Source organism: Protopterus annectens, chromosome 9.part0 (genome assembly GCF_019279795.1).
Source record: "Protopterus annectens isolate FY-2018-M chromosome 9.part0, PAN1.0, whole genome shotgun sequence".
Classification (NCBI taxonomy): domain Eukaryota; kingdom Metazoa; phylum Chordata; order Ceratodontiformes; family Protopteridae; genus Protopterus; species Protopterus annectens.
This window is the reverse complement of record NC_056743.1, coordinates 992740541-992764907: the sequence shown is the minus strand read 5'-3', so window position 1 is coordinate 992764907 and position 24367 is coordinate 992740541. Positions and strand designations below refer to the sequence as shown.

Below are 24367 nucleotides of genomic sequence, written 5' to 3'. Positions count from 1 at the left end.
GGGGACTGGAACAGCCTCTGGATAGCCCTCTCCAAATCCGAATCTGACAACCTAGAGGATTTGGAGGAAACAGATTGGGGCCGAGAAGACTTCTGCCTCGGCTCCGATAAAGCAGGGGATCGGCTCCGAAAGGGTTCCAGCACTATCGGACCCGGGACCGTTTGCAACAGTGTCGGCGCCGAAGGAGGCTCCGGAGCTGAGGGGGAAGAGTCTGAGCTGCACACCTCCAACGGCTCCGAGACCAAAGGAGCCGAAGTAGGTGATTGGCCTCTCGATGCACTAACCCGCGGCTCCGACACCAATGGAGCCGAGAGAAGAAGCACCGAGGCAGACCCTTCAGCCATCGGCTCCGAAGCCATCGGAGCCGAGGAAGAAGAAGTCGACCCTTGTTTCTTAGCTGTCGGGTCCGACGGACTGGTCGGAGCAGACGATCTATGCTTCTTGGGTGTCGGGCCCGATGGACTGGTCGGTGCCGACGATCTCTTCTTTTTAGAAGCTGGAGATGAAGCCAAAGCTTCCTCAAATGAAGGCTTAATCAGACCTCTAAGTATCAGCTTGTTTTTTCTCTCCTGGAGAACCCTGGACGAAAAAACGTGACACACACTGCAAGTATCCTGTAAATGTTTAGGCCCTAAACAGTACACGCAGACAGCATGGCTGTCTGTAATAGACATTTTATAACTACATTTAGCACACTTTTTGAACCCTGATTTTTGCTCCTTGGACATTTTCAGTAGAAAAAAACAGGTAACTGATAGCTAGAAAAAAACAGTAACTAATGAATGGGCTAAAGCTCTCTAACTTAAACGGGCTTAGCCCGACACAACAGGTCAAAAACACAGAGAAAGGAACTACGTGGGCAAAAGCCCTCTAACTTAAATGGGCTTAGCCCGAAAACTATTTCAGTCACACAACAAGAAAAATTAGATAAACATACAATAAGGGCAAAGGCCCTCTAACTTAAATGGGCCTTGCCCAGTACACTAGTAGCGCGAAAAAGAATAAAATTTAATTTCACACCAAACTGACCACGAACGCTCACAAAGCTGTTAAAACAGTTGTTTGTTTAAATTCTGACAGAAACCCTAGTCCAAAAAGACCAAAAGGTAAAAAAAAACACACTTAGCTCCAGCCAAGTCGAGACCACGTCCGGCTTGAAAAGCGGCAAACGAGATCTGGGGAAGCAGGCGTGGTGCATTATGGGATAAGGGGTAGCCCAGCCAATGAAAGACTTCGTTCTAGTGTATAGTGGCCGAGTCAGAGCCGACGGATCGGCTCCAAACCCATCAGTTATGAATGAAGGCGAGATAGGATCCCATTACATCTTGGGAATTCACTGTATTACACATTCTCCCACCCAACATACCAAGAAAACACCTATATCCTGTGGTATTGACATCAATGTACAACATATATACGGTCATGTTGTAAGATGGTTTTTATCTGTGACATTTATTAATGTAAAAAGAAAAAGAAAAATTATTGAAAAAAAGAGAAATTACTTAGAGGGACTGACAAAGATTAAAGTATTGCACAATAAGGGGAATCTCACAAAACAAGAGGAGGAGCAAATGCAGAGTGCTGACTAGAAAATAGGGGAGTTGCCCAAGTCATGCTAAAAGGTTTTGTGCTGTGGAGTTGCAAAAAATAGTTGCTTTGCTGCCAACTTTCTAAACTCATGCATATTATCCAGTTGCTCCCTTATTTTCTCCCATATTTTAGTGTCCTTCTAAACATTAATGATATAAAGTGGTTTATATGCTTTATAGTCCACCCACAAGTTCAACAAAGCAAAAGTCCAGTGTTTTTCAGACACTTTTTTTTGGCAAAACCATATTTCTCAAATGTGAAAGGATGCTTTATAGTCCTCCATTTATTCACGCATTCCAGAGTTGCTGGGCTTCTTACTGTTTATCTCCATCTCCCAACACACACACTGATTCATATCCAAGATACTGTTGTTTCTTTTAAAGTCAACTCCTGGGTTTTTTTTTTTTTCTGTCATAAAAATTTTCCTTTGGAACATTGGAAAAGGTTTCACTGGTAATGTCCCTATATGAACCTCACAGTCAGAAGAATGTGAGGCAGAGTCCCCTTCTGCTTGCTGACTCACCTTTTGTTGGATAATCATTTTTATTTCCTCCTTAGCCGGTTCTGCATCAAAAAATGACTTTGATCCTCCAGGAAAAAACACTTTGAAGACAACTGGATACAACAGCTTCAGTCTCACACCTGCCTCTCAACATTCCCTGATTGTTTGGTATAAATTTGCTTCTCTTCTGCCTGGTATACATTGAATAATCATTTTCTACAATCTGCTGTCTCCAATATTTAATACTTTTGCTCTACAATTTTGTCAGGTTCAGCTCTTTCTGCTGGTACGAGTGTATATTTACTAATGTAGATTTTGGCTAGGTTTGGAGCATACTCTTGATGTGCCCTTTCAATTAAAAGATTCTGCTCTGGAATGTGGGGCTAAGTGCCCTTGTGGGCCATTTTAGGCCTAGCCAATTACTCCATGTGAGAATCAAACCATGCACCTAACGTCTGTAAGGTAAACACCTTAACCATTATGCCCCCCCCCCCCAATTTTTGCTTTCATAAAATGAATTCAGTCTGTTCCTTTCAGTTTCTCTGGTACAGCAGAAAATCTCAGGTTTTCTCTGCATGCTCTGCCTTCTAAATCTATTATTTTTAAACCGTTCTTGAGAAGCCTTCTATTCAGCCAACTTTTTCTTCATGTCATCTTCTGATTTTTTTTTTTAAGTTTTATCAGGTCATCTGAATGGCTAGTTAAAGCTTCTTCTTTTTTTCCAGCTTTTTATTGTTTAAATTAATATAGTACATTTTTTCCTCTAAATTAATAGAAGCCATCTCTTAAACCAAAGCTAAAGTTTGAACTTTTTTTTTTTTTGATGAATAGCTGCAGAATCCTTCCTAAGTTTCAAGACAGTGTTTTATCTTCACTTTTTCTGGTTGATTTTCTTTCTGGTTTTCCAAATTTCTTCTTTTCTGGCATTCAGTGTATTTACTAGCTAGTAACTGAATTTTACCTTGAAAACATTTTCAGTGGCACTCCTTTTTCTCAGTTTCTGTTTTCACACTGGGAAAGTTGAATTGATACTGTTGATCAGTGTGCAGTCATCTTGGAAGTCCAAATAGATAATTTATTTAGCATTCATTGGAGGTTAATATATCACCTGCGCCATACTTAACAATGTCAAACCAGCTGCCAAAAATGTTAAGTTATTGTATTAGAAATGACTAGGGATAAAAAGAAGTTATATCTTACCATAACGTTCCATTTGTGTTGTTGATCTTCATTCATTCACTCATTACTGATAGGTTATCGGTTCCGTCCTCGGAACCGAGCCCGCCTTATACCAAGCTCACATCTGCCAAAAACTCTCAAGCTAAGATCCTACCCAGAATGCTCTGCTCCCTGTTACCTCAGATCAAGTTTGCAAGTTTATAGACAAAAGTAGAGGCTACCTCTGGTCATAAAAGACCTACAATAAAGGAGTATATGAGATCAACCAGGAACCTCCGGAGGGTGGAGAGTAATGAATGAATGAAGATCATCAACACAGATAGTTGTGGTAAGACATAACTTCTTATCTGATGGTGTTAACCTTCGTTCATTCCTTACTGATGGGGCAGAGTCCCCAGCTACCTGTAACCCTGGGTGGCCCTCATGGAAGGACATTCCTGAACACCATGGAGCCAAAAGAAGCTCTACCTCTGGAGGCCAAATCCAATTTGTAATGAAGGATAAAAGTATGAGGTTTGGCCCAAGTCGCAGCTGAGCAAATTTCATTGAGGGAAGCTCTAATATGGAAAGCTGCTGAAGTTGCCATAGACCTTGTAGAATGTGCTTTCACTCTGTGAGGCAATGTGTTATTGTTCTTGTTGTAGATAAAGGTAATGCAATTTCTCAACCATGAAGCCAATGCAACTTTTGAAATAGGATGACCTAGTCTTGGTCCAAAAAAGGCCAGAAATAGTTGGTCTGATTTATGGGTAGATTTTGTTCTGTCCAGATAAAGTTGTATTTGCCTATGAACATCCAGGGAGTGCAGGCAATACTCTCCCTTGTTAGAGTGGTTAGGAAAAAATACTGGGTGGTCAACAGACTGGTTGATAGACCGCTCTGACACCACTTTTGGTAAAAAGGAGGAATTAGTTCCCGGTGATACTCTATCCTTATGTTAGATAAGCTAGGGACATTTGATGTATAAGGCTTGAAGTTCTGACAAGTGTCTGGCCTATGTGATTGCAACCAGAAACAAAGTGTTCCAAGAGAGGTACTTTAAATCACATGAAGAAGCAGGTTCAAAGGGGGGAGCTGTTAGGGCTTGTAGAACCAAGGCCAAATCCCAAGGTTGTACAGGTTCTCTAAAGGGAGGTTTTTGGTGAAGAACACCCTTCAAGAAAATCTTACAGAGTCTATGTGACATGAAGAATCCTGAAAACCAATGTGGAAATTTGAAATGGCAGCTAAATGAACAAGAACAGTAGAGGCTGACACCCCAGATTGGAAAAGATGTGATAAGTAATCTAAAACCACCGAAACTGGGGCTGGCAAGGGGTTTAATTGTTTATCGCTGCCCGTAATGAAAATCTTTTCCAGCTACTGAGATAGAATGGTCTGGTGGACAATTTATGAGATGCGATAAGAATATTGCGCACCGGGGACAAAAGGTTACCTTGCCTGGCAATCATAGGAAGTGGAGAAACCAAGCTGTCAGCTTCATGGTTGTTAGATTGGGGTGAGTCAGACCCTGCGGATGGGAGATCAACATTTGGGATGGATTGAGGATCCATGGTTGATCAAGCAGGTGAGGCCAGAGGAAGGGGAACTAGACTTGTCAAGGCCAATATGGGGCAATGAGGATCACTTTGCTTTTCAACTGCCGTGCTTTCTTCAGAAATTGGGAGATGGGGTGGATAGGAGGATAAGCATAAAGTAGAACCGTGGGCCAAGCATGGACTAGAGCGTCTCCCGGTGACTGTCCTAGAGGAGGGATCAGGGCAAAATAGTTGCTGCACTTGTAGTTGGTTGGGGAGGCGAATAGATCGCAGCAAGGCTGGCCCCGGCAGCCGAACATTTTTGCCGCTATCACAGGGTTGAGGGCCCACTCGTGAGGCTGTAGAATTCACCTGCTCAACTTGTCCGCTGTCACGTTGGAGCTCCTGGGAATGTGTGTTGCAATTAGAAAGCGGTTGGAAGCTATCGCCCATTGCCATATTCTCAATGCCTCTCTGCATAACCGGTAAAATCTGGTGCCCCCCTTGCTTGTTAATGTACCAGACCACTGACATGTCTGACTGGATCGCAGTAGTCCCTGACGGAAGAATGGAATGCTTGCAATGCTAGTAGCACCGCCCTCAGTTCCAGGACATTGATATGCAAAAGGGCCTCTGTCTCCAACCAGGTGCCTTGGACCGAGTTTCCCTGACATAGCCCCCCCCCCACACCCCATCAGGGAGGCGTCCGTGGTCATCGTGGCTTTCAGTTGATGGGGGCTGAAGGGGCGAGACCATTAATGGGGGGTTTTGAGAAGTCCACCAGAGCAAATCTTGCTTGCATCTCTGAGTTACACTTATCTGAAAAGACAAAGGGTGTTGTAGAGAGTACCACTGAGTGAGGAGCAACCACTGGAGAAGTCTTGTGTGGAATCTGGCCAAAGGAACAATGGTGATCGAGGCTACCACTGACCCCAAGAGTTGGAGTATGGACCGAGCAGAAGACTTGTGGTGACAGAGCAGTGGCTGTGATCCAGAAGAGATGCTGTGCAATTTCTCATGTCCAACAGTACCCCGATGAATTCTAAAGAGTGTGCTGGGGTCATGTTGGACTTCTCCCAGTTTATAGGGATTCCCGGGCATTGTGCTGTGAGGATAGTGTAGTCTATGGCTTCTTCCAGTAGACGCTTGATGGGAGCGGTGTGGAGCCAGTCATCTAGGTAAACATCTGGAATCCTTGAAGTCGCAGGTGAGCGATGACAACTGCCATGCATATGGTGAACACTCTGGGGGCTGTAGAGAGACAGAAGGGCAGTGCTCGAAATTGGTAGTGACTGGCTTATATGCTGAAGCGGAGGTATCTTCTTGAGCGCTTGTTCATTTTTATATGGTAATATGCGTCTTGAAGATCTACAGAGCACCTGCAATCATCTTCTTCCAGAAGAGGAAGGATAGATTGAACCGTAACCATCCAGAATTTCTCTGTTTTTACAAATTTGTTGAGTGTGCTGAGATCCAGAATCTGTCTCCAGTCCCCTGTTTTTTTTTTGCAGCAAAAAGAACTGGATCCTATCGGGTCTGGGGGGACCGTTTGGATGACACTTTTTTTGTAGCAGCTTTTGGATTTCGTGTGCTGCTGTTTCCTTTTGACTGGGTGGAACATCAGGTAAGTCTCTGGATGAGGTTGGACAGAGATGGAAGGGGATGCAATAGCCTTTGGATATTAACCGCTGTACCCAAAAATCTGAGGATGTCCTTCAAGGATGCATCTGCAGTCCTTACATATGGGTTGTCCTGCCTCAGGCAGCCCTTCGGTCGGCCGGATTCCAAAGTCTGGGTCCGGTGTCGGCTGATGTCGCCCTTTTTCCCGGCGTCAGAGCGCCTGGGGTATAAAAGCTTCAGCCGACACCATCTTCCTCAGTCTTTCTTGCCGCACGGTGCCCGAAGCAGAAGCAGTTCGCAAGTGGCGGTCGGCCAGCTCCTGTGATTTCAGCTACCGAAGTCTTCAAAAAGCTAAGTACCCCGTTGGGGACTCTTTCTTGCCTCAGCCGATGTCAGATCAAACGTTTAAAGTTAATAATTGTTTAACTTGTGGGAAACAAATACCTCATAAGGGTTTCCACTCTTATTGCTTACCCTGCCTAGGCCCAGACCACAACATCTCGGCCTGTACAGCCTGTGCTTCCTTCAATAAACGCACTCTTAGGCGTCGGGCAGAGTTTGCAGAGGAATTTTTTGGGGAAAATTACTGTTACAGCATGCCGTCGGAGCTTCCGACAGCACATTTACCCAAAAAACGGAAGGATAAGGACCGACACACGCAGTCCGAGGTTTCAGCCGAAACCATGCCTAGGCCTACCGCGAGTGTCTCGGTCTCTGCTGAAGCCGAATCTCTACTGCTTCCGACCAACGCAACTGCACAACCGGTAACTTCGGTACCGGAGGCCAGCACTGAGTCGGTCATAGAATTTCCGTCTGAAACCGGTGCTCAGGAAATATCCGACACCATTTCTGTTGATAAAACTACTCCTGCACGTGGGGCAGCCAGGCCTCCTGTATCCATGTCCATAAAGGCCTTCACACGTGCTAAAGGTGCTAAACAGCGGAAATCTCTCCCTACCAAGGCTATTCCTCAGGGATCCTCTACCGGTTCACGAATTTTAAGTTTAGCTGAGGACCTAATTTCCTTAATCAGGGGCTCTCAGCCACATCTGGACAGGGGCTCTCAACCTCCTCCAGACAAAAGGCCTAGGGTTGAGCAGGCTGATCCCCAGTCTTCTGATGAGGCCTCAGATGACTCTGCCCATTCTGACTACCAGGAGGAGGCCTTTTCGGCCTACGAGGATTCTGATGCAGAGGAATCTATTCCCTCGGCCTCCCCCCCTGAAGAGTTGTCCTTTGGGGAGACCCTTCACTCCATGAGAGAGCATTTCAAATGGCAAGGACAGGAATTCTCTGATTCCAGGAAGAGGTTAAGGACTTTTTTGCATTTACCTCAGCATAGACCTTTGGCTATTCCTTCTGTTTTAAATGTTATAGATGATGTGTACTCTGAGTCTAGTATTTCTCCTGACTCCCTTCCACCGGCTCCTGTCAAACCCGACAGGTACGACAGGGTCCCGGACTCGCATCTTTTCCTTTAGGGCCCTGGGAAATAGTTTCTGGGTCAGCAGAGTGGCCCTTGTAAAGGGGTTACAACCACCACTACTAAGAATCCACTTCCTTCTGAAAGGGAATCCAGGGCTTTAGAGTGATGGGGTAAAAAAGTGTATACTTCTTCCAAACTTTCTATGAGAGCATTAAATTGTCAATTCCATATGATACAGTACCAAGAGTATCTGTTAGATGAATTGCATAAAAAACTAACCTCGCCTGAACCCCTAGATCGCAAGGCGCTTCAGGATCTGGTGCATAACTCTTAGCAGGTTAGCAACCATTTCTTACAGTGTGGTTATGATGCATAGGAAGCTTCATGTAGGTCAGCAATGACAGGTGTAGTCATACGTAGACATGCTTGGCTGAAGGAACAAACTCTGCCAGATCATGTTAAGGCAAAGCTTCTGGATGCACCACAGGAAAAGCAAAAGTTATTTGGTTCCACGGCTCAAGAGGTCTTAAAGAAATTTGAGGAAAAGGCTATATCAGTACAAACAGTCAAAGATTTTCTCCAGGTCCAACCACCAAGATTCAGCAGAAATTGGCCTTCTAAGAATTGGTCCTTTCCAGACACAGACAGATTTCAATGAGGCAAAAACAGGCGTGCCAGAGGTAGAGGGCAAGCTCGAGGCTCCTACAGAGGACGTCAATGGCAGCCTCCTAACCAGAGAGGTAGTGCAGGACCTACAACTACTACACAAGGACCATCTCAATGACTTGACTTTGACCCCGCCAACCAGGGCTCAATTGGAAGCACCTTTGGGCGGAAAGCTATCTTTATTCTCAAAAGATTGGCACAGTATTACAAAAGACAAATGGATACTGCAAATAACAGACAAAGGATACAGATTCCATTTTCATACATTACCAAAAAGACAAGGCATGCCAAACCTGCCACCAAATCAAAGGGCAGAGGCTTTCAAACAAATTTCCAACCTACTACAAATGAAAGCAATAGAAAAGGTTCCTTTCACAGAACAAGGCCAAGGATTTTATTCCAGACTATTCCTTGTTCCAAGAAAAGAAAAGCAATGGAGGCCTATTCTGGGCTTGTCCGCACTTAATACTTATCTCATCGTGCCAAAATTCAAAATGCTGACCTTACAGCAACTCCTTCCCATGCTGGGCAACAGGTCCTGGCTGGTAACTCTAGACCTCAAGGAGGCATACCTGCATGTCCCTATCAGACAAAATTGCAGAAGACACCTCAGATTTCTTGCAGGTTCAGAGCATTATCAATTCTCAGCATTGCCCTTTGGCTTATCTACTGCACCCAGAGTATTCACGAAATGCCTGGCATCAGTAATTGCACATTGTAGACTTCAGGGGATTCAAATATATCCATACCTGGACGACTGCCTTATACAAGCAGACAACCAACAAACACTGGTAAAACACTTGAACTATGCCATCCGTCTATTACAGGCCTTGGGATACACAGTCAACATTCAGAAATCAAGACTTGTTCCATCCCAACGAATAATTTTCCTGGGTGCAAAACTGGATACAAACACCCAAATGGCTTTTCTCACAGAAGAAAAACGAGAACAATTACCAGATTATTTCAGAAATCTGACAACACAAACCCAGCTGACTGCAAGGAAAATCCTGCAGGCCCTGGGTTTCATGGCATCTTGCATTCTTCTGATTCCACAAGCAAGGCTGCATATGAGGAAACTACAATGATACCTAAGGAGTCTATGGTCTCCGCACAGTCACAGCCTAGAAGCTTTGATCCCCCTCATTCCATGCCTTCAAAAGGAATTCCTGTGGTGGGCAAAAGCAAGCCAGTCAAACATGGGTCTGCCTTTCAGCAAGCCACATATCAGCCAAACCATTACAACGGACGCCTCAGACCATGGATGGGGAGTGCACATGGAGGGCAGATGCATTCAAGGACAATGGACACAAAAAGAATTGCACCTGCACATCAACCAAAAGGAAATACTGGCACTGATACATTCAATCGAGGCCTTCGAACACTTCCTGCATCAAGGTCACCTGCTAATAAAGACAGACAATACCACAGTTATGTGGTACATAAACAAGCAAGGAGGTACCCATTCCTACCCTCTTTGCAGGCTGGAAATGAATCTGTGGGAACTTTCCCTAAAACTCAATATAGAGTTGCAATCCCAGTTCGTACCAGGAAAAGACAATGTACTGGCGGACAGCCTGAGCAGAAACATCATGGATCCACACGAATGGATGTTGCACCCAGATATTTTTCTTCAGATAACACAATCATGGGGAAGGCCGGACATAGATCTTTTTGCCTCCCACCATAACCATCAACTGAAAAAATTCTGCACAAGGACATACCATCCTCAAGCATGGAAAGTGGACGCCCTCTCCTTCAGCTGGAATACTCTAACAGTATATGCATTCCCACCTCTACCTTTAATGACCAAGGTCTTACTGAAGATCAGGGCAGAGCAACCAAAAGTGATTCTGATAGCTCCGGACTGGCCAAGACAACACTGGGTACCCACTGTTAAGGAGCATGTCACGCACGAAACCGTGGCCTCTACCACATTGGCCACTTCTTCTGACACAGCACAATTACAAAACTCTGCACTCCAGCCTAAAAACCTTGCAGCTGACAGCCTGGAAAATACCTTGACTCCTCGCCAGGATAAACTATCCAAGAGGGTAAAGGATATCATGATGGAAGCTCGGCGGCCTTCCACAAGAAAGGCATATTCAGCAAAATGGAAAAGATTTCGTACCTGGAACACTGCAAAGGGTCAAGATCCGACAGTGATGAGCATTCCACATATCCTGGAATACTTGGCTGAAATGCTCCACAATGGCCGTTCTTATTCTTCCATAAAGATTCATGCTTTAGCAATTTCAGCAGAGTACAACACTGATCCACCTGTATTTTCTCATCCTCTGCTAAGGCAGTTTCTAAGAGGGATAAAAAACATCAACCCTCCAAGGAAACCACCAGTGCCTACATGGGACCTTAACTTCATGTTGGAAAAACTAACTCTTCTTCCCTTTGAACCAGCAGCATCTTCAGAGCTACAATTCCTGTCTTGGAAGACTGCCTTCCTTCTGGCCATAACCTCAGCAAGAAGAGTATCTGAATTACAGGCCCTCATGGCAGCACAACCATTTCTCATTTTTCATCAGGACAGTCTCTCTTTGAGAACCAATCCTTCATTCATGCCAAAGGTGGTATCCAGGGTCTCACTGAACCAAGCTATTCACCTGCCTACCTTCTTTCTAAATCCACAAAATAAAGGAGAGAAACTTCTGCATACCCTGGACATTCACAGACAGTTGCGCTACTACTTGGACAGAACTAAGACTTGCAGAAAAACTGACCAACTCTTTGTAGCATATGCTGCTGGTGTACAAGGAAAAGCAATTTACAAACAGACAATTTCAAAATGGATAGGAAATTGCATTCGATTCTGTTACTCTTTTCATGTAAAACCTGTGCCAGCTAACATCAGGCCTCATTCCATCAGAGCAACAGCCACCTCCACAGCCTTCTTAAGAGGGGTGGCTACAAAGGACATTTTAGAAGCTGCTACATAGAGCTCTGTGCATACATTTTCCAAGCATTACAACTTGCCTTTATATTCCAGATCCAGAGCAGGCTTTGCTACTGTAGTCCTGCAGGGCATGTTAGCTACACCATCCTTTTCTTAGGTCCTACCATCCCCAGCTTGGCTATGGTATTCTACCCATATGTAAGGACTGCAGATGCATCCTTGAAGGACATAGTACAGTTTTGTACCTACCATAAATGTAGATGTCCGATAGGTATGCATCTGCAGTCAGGGTTTCCCTCCCTCCTTACCCCTCTGTGGTATTCTTTGGGTACCTATCCCTCTTTTTAGCTAGCTGGGGTTATCTTTTATGGTGTATTTGTTTTTTATTGCTGTGCATGTTTGGAATGTTTTCATCTCTCCAAATTTAGCCTTACTTAGAGGGCACCTGGCATCTGGGGCAAGAAAAACTAAGATGGCGTCGGCTGACGCTTTTATACCCCAGGCGCTCTGACGTCGGGAAAAAGGGCGACATCAGCTGACGCCGGACCCAGACTTTGGAATCCGGCCGACCGAAGGGCTGCCTGAGGCAGGACAACCCATATGTAAGGACTGCAGATGCATACCTATCGGACATCTACATTTATGGTAGGTACAAACTGTACTTTATGTTTCGCCAGGCAGTTTGGTACAAGGAAAAACTACCCCCGATCGCTTCCAGGGGTGAGCAGTCGGCAACACTTCAGGAGCGCTGATAGGGTTGGCCAAAGAAAGAATCTCTGGAACCCCAGTTCCGCAGACCTCCTCTGCCCTGAAAGCGGCATCTTCCATTGGAGTTTCCCCCTCTGCCTTTAGGGGAGAACTTGGCACATGCGTCACAGTAAGAGCCCTGTGATTTTCTGTGTCACATCTTCCCGCTCCTCTGATTTGTGGAGTAGAGTCGTTGAGGAATGGAGTGTCTGACACCAACTGCAGATAGGGTCTTGCCATCTTGCTTTGACCTTGCCAGCGTATCTTTAACTTTAGGGCCAAACAAAGAAGCGGCCTCGATGGGGGCACTCATAAAGGAAGTCTTAAAGGAGTCCGCAAAGGCGCATCCAGGTATGTGATCTCGTGACTATACCTGTGCCTACTGCTCTAGTCGCTCCTTCCGTTGCGTGTGAAATAAGACGCATGGAAGAATTGGAGATATGGATTCTAGGTTCGCTATCTGAGAAGCTACATTGTCACGGACCTCATCAGAAGCAGCTCCTGCCAAGGTTTCAGAGAGTTGGTTGATAAGATCCCTCTGGAACCTTGTAAAGTGTGCCAAATAGTTCAAGGACCTTATGGTGAAGGTCGATGAAGCAAACGCATGCTTCCCGAGTCTATCGCCAGGGACTCTTGGTTGGGCAGATGGACAGTCTTTCTCTCTCCTGCCAAATCTTCTTGGTTGCAGCTACCACCACCATGGCATCTTCTGGAAAACCTTTAGACCAATGGGGATGCTCAGCTGGGGGAGATGAGATCTTGTCAGACCTCCGCGGTATAGCTTCCAGGGTGTCAGGAGCCTTCCATGCACACTGAACGATGAGCTGGACAAGCTGATCGGCTGGCAGGGTAACCCAGGAGGTAGGGGGCCGGGCACGAAAGGCCTGCAGGAATACGGATTCCTCTGAGGAAGGATGGAGTTCCAATCACCCCTCTGTCTTAGGATCTCGAGGTGTCACCAAAAGACACCTCCTCAGAGGGTGACTGTGGGGACCCTTCCCCATCATCAAAGTCTGTATCTTCAGTCAAAGATTCCACTGCATGAAACCTTGGGAGTTCTGGGGAAGACTGCAAAGAGGGGGGGTCACTTGAGGGGGAAAACCTGAGGCCCTTGTGCCCAGCATCCGGTGGTTCTGGCTTGTGACAGTTGCAGCACAGAGGGGGGGGGGGACTCCGGCATGGGGGGGTTTGCCAGTGGAGGCAAGCGCCCTATCCATGGCCTGGAAGGCCGGACTGCCCAAAGAGGGATGGGAGCCCAGAACCGAGCACAACAACCTCGGAACCGGGGTTACACCCCGCTCCAATGAGCCGACCCCCAGATCAGGAGGCTCAAGAGGGCTGTGGAGCATGAGGGTGGGAGTATTCCTGGAGGGTGCCATAGAAAAAATCGGCGTGGAACCAAGAATGCCCCCCCACGGCACAGCCACTAGCCTGAGAAGAGCCCAATGCACAGAGGGCCACAAGAACGATTCCAACTCCAAAGTGAGGTCCACTATTGGGGTCTGAGGACAGGGCTTCATTGCTTGCATGGAAGTCAAAGGAGGAGTGTACGTTGGAGTCTGTGGAGAAATACGTTCACCTGGAAGAGGGAAAGGTTGAGAGAGACCCCTGGCCACAAGCAACTGGTCAACAAGCCGCAACACATTTTGTTCAGATGCCAATGATGGTAATGAAAAATTACCTTATAGGTAATAAAGGGAAAGAAACTATAGGGAGAGAGTCTTAAAGATATGACATGGTAGGAGTATAGAAACAGTAACTGAATGAAAGCACTAACAAAATAGAAACTTTCAAAAATTATTCACTTAGCTGAGAGAGTGGCTTAACACGGCTGTACAGCAATGTGGCAAATGAGGTCTGAGGTAACAGGGAGCAGAGCATTCTGGGTAGGATCTTAGCTCGAGAGTTTTTGGCTGACACGAGCTTGGTATAAGGCCGGCTCAGTTCCGAGGACGGAACTGATAACCCATCAGTAAGGAATGAATGAAGATTAACAACAATCAGATACATTGTTTCATCAACTGTTAATGTTTGCACTGCCCATATCCACTGTTGTAGGTTAGCTGAGACCTTCCTCAGAAAGCTACGCATTTGCCTGACATCATCTGTATTTTTATCTGCAGGAAGATTGTAGACATAATGTGAAACAAATTAGCTTATGATCTTGTCTTTATCTTCTGTGCAGTATTAATACCACTGTTATCATCCTTACAGGAAATCTCCACTTTGGAACTTAAAATGTTGTGTTTTGAGTTATTTTAATGAACCAAAATCATTTAAGTGTTTCTTGTATTTTAAAATGTTTTATCACAAAATAGCCATAATGTGGCTTAATATGATCTTGATTTACTGCTTTGTCCTCTGATTTCCAGAGCCTATTTCAAGTCCCCTTTATACAAGTCATGCTGGACATAAAGATTTTTAACTGCTATTTAAACAGAATGGCAGTAGTGAGTTACAGATATCTTGGAAAGTCTCTAGAACCTGACTGCTTTTCTTTTTCTGCCTCAGTTACCCTGATTTTTCAGATGCTTCTGGAGCTGCTGTAACTTATTCATAGTAGTTGCAAATCCTCAACAAAAATAAAATGGTTAAACTCTATGCCTTTCGAAGTCTGAAGAATTGTTGATTTTCAAGTATTAACAGAACCTCCCTCACACTCTTCTAGAGGTCTCAAAGCTGTCACTTCAGAGAACTTACTAGAGACATGAGACATACAAACTACTTTTGCAATTCACTAGTGTGTACAGTGCAGAGACATGTATTTAATAGGAATGCTGGATAAATTTGCTGAAATTATTTTTACTTTTATAACCTTTGTTTCTGTCCTTACAATGTAGCATAGTAAAAAATAGGTATAGCCAACTGTAAAAGTTTAGTTTTTTGGTTTCTTGTCCCCTTGAGCTATCAGACTTCCATCTAGCCCTTATCAAGGCACTGTGGATTGCAGTTCTCATCCCACTATCCAGTGATTCACAATGTTGTCTGTGCTGCACCAGTGTTGGTGCTTGCTTACGCGCACGCACATACATGCATACACACACACACACACACACACACACACACACACACACACACACACACACACACAAAATCCTTAAATGGAGTTCTTTGCTCTCCTTGATGGGCTTGCACTCTGCTATTTCTGGCGTAAGAACTGTACTTCACAGCTCTAAGCTGGAATGGGTAAACCAGTGGCTGCCTTTCATTCCCGTATTTCCCCAGCAAACTCTTCCAGTTCTCGGATGAACTGACTAATGTGGAGCATAGTCGTCTTTGCCGCAGAACCAGCATATATGTGAACAAGAAAATTAGCTGCTGGTAAAGAATAAACAAGGATCATAATTGCTAGTTCTGTGTCACAGAAAGATAAATCCCTGCCTTGGACCCACAGGAACATGGATTATCTACTGACTTGGATACTGGAGGAACCAGATGGAGAGGGCAGGAATAAGTAGTCTGTGCTGGCTTGCCCTTTCTTGGGGAACAGTTGGCTTGGCGTGCTGCAGTACTGACACCTAGTGGAGACTGGGTGCTGAAGCATGCAACTTGCAGTGTAGGACATGGGTTTGAAACTGCGAAGCAGCACACCTTTTGTAGTCCACATTAGTGTGTATATGGAAGCTAGTATCTAGCTTGGGGACAACACTGCAAGGCACCGTCTTTGTGGATGTACAGCACCGTCTTTGTGGATGTACAGTACGTGTTAAATGATTAGAGGGATGGGTTTAGAGACTGTATTAGATAGTCCTGTAACTTCTGCACGAATTATAACCAATGCAAAGAAAGGGGCGCTGGTGATCAGTAGATCTTGGGAGAAAAAGGATAACTGCTATGAGCTCACACTTAGCAAAATACAAAGGGTATTTAAGCATAAGTACGCATTTACTGTAGGCCAGGACAAGACACTGAATACAAAATAAAGAAAATCATTGCCTGAAAAACAGCAAACTCCCACTATACCACTACAAAATAAAAGAAATGTTAAAATCATACTAATCATTTAATGAAGCATTATTGCACAGAAAGTCAAGATATTTTCTACCCATAGCATTCCTTTACCTGAATTTGTTATGACTGCCTTCCTTTTGTGTGGTGCGTTATAGTTCTTGAATTCTGTGTGTTTTTATCCAGTCTGTTAACTTTTGTTTAGAACTGAAATGTTTTTTTTTTTTTAATTGGCATCATAGACTGGTTTGATTCTGCTGTGATACATTGACATTTATCAGCGTTTTTTCTACTCTTGCTTGTTTGGAGTATTTTTAATGTATTTTCCAGTTTTGCAGCTTGGTATTCCTAAGGCCCAGTACTTTAATTCTGTTGGACTATTTGGCTACAACTAAATGTTATTGTAAGTCACACTATGTAGTGATCCCTGACTGCCTACTCCTAGAGCTTACAATCTTTCTGTCTCTGTACTCATTTGAGAACATTTGTTTGCTGCATCTACATGAGTTGTTCCCAGTACTAGCAGATTGATATACACCACTGCCTGTGCATGTTTTCTGACATTCTTTCTCATTTCTTCACTTCCCCAAAAGTAAGTCTTTGTGCAACCTTTCAATGTCTTTGCAGATATTGGTGTGTTACCATCTCCTTTATTTACTTGTACTACATTCCCCATCTTCTCTTTTTGCATTTATGATCTGTATTTTTTGTTTTATCTGTGATTCCATTTCTCTTTTGTAGAGAACAATTGTTCAACGTTTCCTTTTCTGCACCCCCTTTTACTATTGTTTATCTAGTCTGATGTTTGTATTTGTACATCTTTCATGAAATTGTCTGAATATCAAGGCATTTACCTTCAGCTGTTCCCTAAATGTAGCACTGCTGTTCCCCATTTTACTCCATCTTTCTACATTATACGTTCCTCCATTACTCAACCTTTCGCCCATCTTGTCTTGCTGATTTTTATCACCTGAGTATCCTAGCATTTTGTATTGGGGGTGAGGGGATCTGGGATATCCCATTTCCTTTTTAGTGCCATACTTACACTGGAGGAGTTAAGCCTGACATTCTTAGTCTGCCCCTTTCCAACAGGGGAATGATTATTCAGTCATATACATGAATCTCTCCAAGTGGATCACCACTGAAGTTCAAACTCTGAACTTTGAACCAGATTTTTCCATCTACTGCTTGTATGTATAGTCTCGTATGCTCATCCTTGTCTCATACTACCTTTATGTTAAGTAACATATAGTGCATGTTTCTTGCCTCATGGTCCCATCACAATTCCACACTTCTTCTGCAGAGGGTTTTTTTTTTTCTGGAGTAAGTATACCTGTAAAAATGTCATACGCAACTAAGTGAACAGGTAGATTAATTACAGTTATGTGAAACAAAATTGCTGTTGGGTTGCAAATCACCAAATTGTTTGCACCATGGGAGGGGTGTGCTGCATATGCATTAAAAAAAAACCTACACGAGTATAATGAATTTTAAGGCTGCTACATCTTGGAGGAATACCTTGGGTTGTCGATATGTTAAGGGGAAGGGCGGGATCACTTCTGTTTTTGACAAACTGGTCCTTTCTACCAATTTGTCAGATTGGACAGCCTCTAGCTGGATGTGGGTTGGTGATGCTTTTTTTTTATGGTTCGTTCTTTTCCCCCATTGGTTACACAGATGGCAGAAGTTACTATTCAGCTAGTTGTAGGACCAAGATTGTATAGGCTTTCATATGGCGGACATTGACTGCTGATCATGCATAGAAAATAAAGAGAAAGGAGAACATATATTTACTGAAATAATAGTAGTGACAATTGTTAGATGAGTGTATGAAATGATTACAGAAAGGCAAGACAGAAGTCAGTAGGTTTATAAAGTCACATATGTTTAGGGAATACAGAGTATCAGTTCAGCACGGAATGGCACATTACTCATTTATTTGGAACTGCAGTAGTTCAAGTCCAAGAATGAAGATGAGAAAATGGTTCTAGCACTGCTACAAAAAAGAAAAAAGAAGAAAACAAATTAACCTGTTGTCATGATAAGCGATAATTTAACCAAGAACTGTTATATAAAAAAAAAAAAAAAAAAAAAAGGTGGAACTTCAGTGTAAAGCAAACCTGACAAATATTCTACTTGAATATCTATAAAGCGTTTCTTAAAATACATATCTAAAGCTGATGGTGTGTGCGTGTATTTAAGTCAAAGGCAATGGAAAATCTTACATTAACCCTACAAATATTCTTGCTGAATCACTAACTGGTTGTAGGGGACAGTTTTGCCTTCCAGTTTTTCAAATTCTTTCTGTTGCAAGAAGTAAAGCAGGTCCTACTTGGAATTTTTGCTATGCTCACGTACTTGGTAGTGCTTTGAAAGTGTATTGTTCCCTATCTTACAAAAAGACTTGACAGTTTAGGATTCCATGACATGGATGTTGTGAAGCCCACGAGCAAAGGCATTCAGTAAGCTGCATTCCTCCCAAACGCTTTTCAGAATGGGCATCACCATGTGATGTTGGTACTAGCATTGAGAATCCTGCATGTGCTTCCCGGAGTTACCCACAATTGCAGGCTCCCTCGATAGAATATTAAAGCACTGGGGGACAGATGAACTATTGTGCATATTAGAGCAATGTGATTTTTGGTATGCTGCTCCTGTGATCTGTATAAAAATTACAGGCATGTTGCCCTAAGGGATAATGACATTTTTGCAGCATTCTTTTCTGTATACTCAATTACTTTTATTTGGTGGATAGATAGCCAAACCATTGCACAGGGTTCAGAAGCTGAACACTGTCCTTGTATGTCTTGTGATACTTTTGTGCAGTAGGAAGGTTTTGGTCTTCTGAAGTCCTAAGGCAGTACTGTTTGCCAAAAAAAGATGATGTGGAACAGAACTTGCTATTCAGTGCCTTTAAGAGCATTTTGCAATCATGGATAACACATTTTTAGAAGTTTTGTCTTTCTTTTGAGATTTATAAAATAAATGTTTCAGATTTTTGTGGCTACATTGGACTAGAGCTGACAGACTTCTGATGGGTAGTGAGAAAATGCTACCGTTTCATTTTCAGGGTGTGCTTTACAAGAATAATATCTTAATTTTGTGAACTGAAGAGTGAAGATACTTTTTCTTTCTCTGTAAGTTTCACTGGGCCAGCCTCTCATCTGCAAAGACGTGTTTTGTTTTCAGGGATTTGGTCTCACCCATTACTGAAATGAGGTGCTGGTTATATATGGGCTGATTTAGAATATTGTTTTGGGGGATTTTTTGTCTTCTTCTTCTTCCCCAGTCTGGACAACAAAGCAAGTTATTGAATTAACTTGCAACAGGTGAGCAGATATTCTATAAAATAAGATGGGACACATAAATTATATACGATGAAGATTACATAAGGTATTGAAAACCGTGTATGCCTAATTATAGACAGCAAAGCTGCGTCATAAAAATGTGTAGTTGGTAAGCAGGGATGAGAAAGCCTTCTCTCACCAAGCAAAGTTGTGCTACAACTGTGTGTTACTTGTGATAGGCACAATAGTGTATGAAACACTATGGTAAGGGGGGCTTACTTTACTGTTTGACATTTGATTTTAGTTACTTGCAACATGATTGCTACACTTGGTTTTTATATTGTCTGCTACAGCAGTAATACATATTACAGTACAACAGCATATGTAATATCACTCATATTAATTGATTTCTGCACACATCAGAACCATATAATAACCTGTATATAACCTTATGTAAAAATTTCACAGCGATGACCGAAATAAAAAAAAAATAAGTATGCAGAGGTGTTTGCTGTAAATACAATTTGTAGATAAAAATGGAAAGTACAGAATACCTGAATAAAAACATGAGTAAAGGAATAACAGTATATTAAAACTCTTAGCATTAGACTGTACAGCTAAAGCACCCTTTCTCAATTAGGTGTGAGATTGGCCAGTGGGATTTAGAGAGGGATGAGAGATGAGTAGGGAGGATAACATTGGTTGGGGCTGAGAACAAGTAAGTAGAAGTAAATGGGGTTTATAGAAGAATTTAAAGGTAATTGAAATAGGTGTGATGAATTTAAAGGTAATTGAAATAGGTGTGACTGGGAATATGTGGAAGAACCTAAGGAGCTAGTAGGACAAAGGGTAAGTTTTGTGCTATTCATTTGTGTACTAATGGCTGTTGCTATGAAGGTTAGCCATCCTGTGACAGAAGTATTATTTTAATGATCTTAAACAGTACAGCTCACTTTTTCATAGCATCCCATCCATTAGTTGGGAACTGTCTCACACTTTCGAAAGTAGGGGACACCCCTTATCTCTCATCAGTTTTGATGTGGAGCGCTCTTTAACACTTGCTATCAGTTTCTGAATCTCCATTTCTGAATCCAGACTGCAAACATGGAAACTTAGAGCAATTTCAGTGAATCCCAGATATAAAAAAAAAAAAAAAAAAAAACATACTGGCAGGAAAAAACAGTCGCACAGGAGGTAAATCAAAAAGCACATACAACTTCGTAAAAAACACAAAGATTTAGCACTTTCATGAGGCTATAACTGTGACTTCCTCAGAATCAAACATAGTTAAACAAACAAAGGGTTTAAATTCCCCTCTGAGCAAGTCAGGTGTACATAACAAACCAATAATGTTACCACGTACCTTATATCTGGTATTTAAAAACACAGTATCCAAAAAACAACAAAATAACAGCTGGTTTATAAATGACATCAGAAAAATTGAAATGCAGTAATGCTACAACTCTAGACCTGAATAAGAAATCAGTCTTAAAATGCTTGAAATCGAGAAATGGTCATTCAGGCCAGGATAAACCAAGGCTTAATTTGCCACAATGCTTCATGTTGTTCTGTTAGGTCATCCTTGGATTTTTAACAACAGTGTCAAGCCCAAAAAAAGCAAACTTATGATCAGGATTTTTCTGGATGTGTTTGTATAAGGAGTTGTTGATGTTTTTGTTCCTGATGTCATGATTGTGTTCATATATTCGGTCGCTGAACTTTTTTAGTTTTTCCCACATAAAATCTACTACATTTTTGACATAAGGCAATGTATATAACTCCCACTGAATTACAGGTGCAATGAAAAAATACTTTAAACTTTTGGTTATTCACCTTGATTCTTTCTCCAAAACAAATGTACACCAAGAATAAAAGCTGCATTTAAAAGTACTGTGTGGTTTATTAGTGCTCATTAAATCAGTGCCCTCAGCAATTTCCAAGTATTTTTTTTCAAAGATTTTCCTTTTGTATAGACTGTTCTGGGTCTATTGCCAAACAACTTGTCCAGACCTTCAAAGCAAGAGAAAATCTTTCAGTTCTTGGAAAGACCTGAACGTATACTATCACAGTAATGTGTGAAATCGGTAATTAAAAAGTATGTATGCTCACCAGTAGTCATTTCTCTGTTGCTAAAAGGGTCCATTGTGTTGGAATAAGTACTGAGCAACAGTAAAACAGTACCCTTTTTCCTTTTACATGCAGCATCTCTCTGTGTTTCTAACACTAACCTGTTAGGGTATCCATGTGAAAAAAAAAAAACAGATTCGCCAGTTTAAATCCTTCTGTTTCAAACCGGGCATAGTCTCAAACCATTCTGGCTAGCCTTATGTACTGGTCTTTAATGATGCCTCTTTTCTGATGTGCTGGGTGACAACTAGTATAATGAAGAAGACTGTTGGAATATGTGGGTCTCCTATAGATATTACTAACCTTTTTCTTAGTATACTTCTTACATATTTGCACATCCAGGTAGTTAATCATCACTGTACTGAATGAGTAGGTAAACCTTAAAAAGGAGATGGTTGAATTTTAATAGCCAATAAATTCCTATATTTCTTATATTGACTTTTTTCCAAATCCCAGATATGTCATCCAAATAATGTTTCTAAGGAGCAATTTTATGGGTGTTAATACAAATTTCTTCTCCCACTGAAGTAACGCAATATTGACAAAAATAGGGGCATGTGAGGCCCCCATTGCTGCACCCTTTTTTTTAATGAAAATATTGTCATTCCAAGTATACAAAGTTATTTTACTACAGTCTCCATAAGGGTGTCCAAGGTGTTAATTTCATTGTTGTCAAGATCTGTGTGTTCAACTAAAATGTCATGAAACCAATCTAAGCCAGTTGTGTGCGGGGTGACGTTAAACAAATTAACCACTTCAATAGTTTAAAAAACAATCATAAAAAAAAAAAAAAAAACATCTTTTAGTTTTATATAGAGAAAAACAGGCTGAGCCAGTCACCATGGCTGATACAAATCCACTTTAATTGTAGACGCAAAAAGTAAGCGCTTTCACGATCCTCTCGACCGCTTCATCAGACTCAAATAATCTTTTTATACACTCTATAATCAATTAAAACATTAATTAAAAACATCAATTATTCAATTATTCATGCTAAAACTTCATATTAAAGACTTAATTTAAAAAATAATAAAAAGTATAGCATAAAATACATTTGTCTAATAATAACTCATTAATGCTTAAGTGTCCTAGCTTTCAAAAAGGGTTTCAGGGACACTGCCTCATTAAGGATTTTATTCGAGTCTGATGAAGCGGTCGAGAGGATCGTGAAAGTGCTTACTTTTTGTCTCTACAATTAAAGTGGATTTATATCAGCCGTGGTGACTGGCTCGGTCTGTTTTTCTCTAGATCTGATTGTTTTGTGTGAGCCACTTCTTTATCAGGTAGCTGGTGCTACTTTCTTTGCTGTTATCTTTTAGTTTTAACAAGAAATTCCATGAGTCGCAACACAAATGTGTAAATTGATCCAAACTTCTTTAAATGCAAATCAGTATATTTTGCCAAGGGGTATACCTTTGATTTACTAGCATCCACGATAGATTTCATCAGTGGATGTGTTGTACTTTTGTGAGTCTTCAGTATTCCGAAGAATGAGGGTTACCACTGGGAACTTGACACTCAAAAACAAATCATGACTAATCTAACCCTGGTCGACTATGTCCTGCAATAAAAAAAAAATCAATTTTTCTGTGCATGGTATTCACAAAATTTAGCAACATTTCTTCATGAAAATTATCAAAAAGGAACTTGTTCATTTTATTTAAATATGTTTTATATACAACTACCAACCCTTCCACCCTTTCAGTGAGTCATTAAACAGTGCTGAATGAAAGGCAATGAGAAAAACTGTTTGAGGGTTGTGCCAAAAATCTCTATTGTGTCAGGTGCCACATATGCAAGAAATGTATTTCTGCTATGATGAGTAACGTAACAAGTAAATGCTTTTAATATGGTGTTATTCTGCTCAGGGACAATTTCTGTCTGACAATATTTAGTGGTCTTATTAATCCACAGAGGTGAATAAAATTTACACTTATTTGTTTCTTCTCCCTTGACAAACTTCTATAGTTTTATCTTTCTTAACAACTGGTGACTAGAGAACCTCACGCAACATCAACTTTACCCTTTCTTATTTGCCATTCTAGATTACCAGAAGAGCACTCTTCCCTGGAGACTCAGAGATAGACCAGCTTTTTCGAATATTTCGGACCTTGGGCACGCCAGATGAGGTGGTGTGGCCGGGTGTCGCACGAATGCCTGACTATAAACCTACTTTCCCAAAATGGGCATGGCAAGATTTGAGTAAAGTAATACCCCCTCTAGACGAGGATGGCAGAGACCTGCTGGCTGTAAGTAATTGACGGTATTATCAGAGAGATGTGCCTGCTTCTGTCTGTCAGAAATGAGCACACAGTCATATCCTGTTACAGTTACTAGTCCTGTACCATGATTTCCTCTCATTTAAGCTTAGATTGCTGTTTCACAATGATTGGAATGTTATCCCAGAGGAAGACTATTTTTGTTTATTGATGTTTTGCCTGTATTGTATAATATTTTCTCCCCAGTGAGTGTACCAGTTATCTAGCTTTTGGATTGGAGACTTTTAGAATCATTGTAGTTCCTCAGACAGTTTCTACTGTGAACTAGCAGATTTTACTGAGAGGTGACCCACTATCACACCTCTTATATAATTATTTCATTTGCATTTTTTTCTTACAAGCTCAAAAACTGTGAAAAACAACTCTTGTTGGCATAAAGGAGAAGCAGAGATTTATACCATACTGTACAGGACATTTCAGTAATGTAAACTATGCACACAAATTAAGTGTTTGCTCAGTGTACTAGTAGAGGGCTGCCACAGTCTGAAGTTGCAAGGAAGGAGTCACGGAAGGTATCTTAACATGTAGCAGGCATAACTGAACTTATCTAGTTGTTTGCAATAAACAAGTA

General features: G+C 42.1%; 2 protein-coding genes across 2 annotated transcripts in view; one reads left to right on the top strand and one right to left on the bottom strand.

Moving 5' to 3' along the window:
• PMEL (premelanosome protein) overlaps positions 1-24367 on the bottom strand; it is a 706375-nt gene that overhangs the window by 526393 nt on the left and 155615 nt on the right. The window lies entirely within an intron of this gene.
• The window catches only part of CDK2 (cyclin dependent kinase 2), a 206514-nt gene that overhangs the window by 179421 nt on the left and 2726 nt on the right, over positions 1-24367 (top strand). The window contains exon 6 of the mRNA XM_044083766.1: positions 23563-23766. Within this exon, the coding sequence (XP_043939701.1) occupies positions 23563-23766 (204 nt within the window). The remainder of the gene's footprint in view (positions 1-23562; positions 23767-24367) is intronic.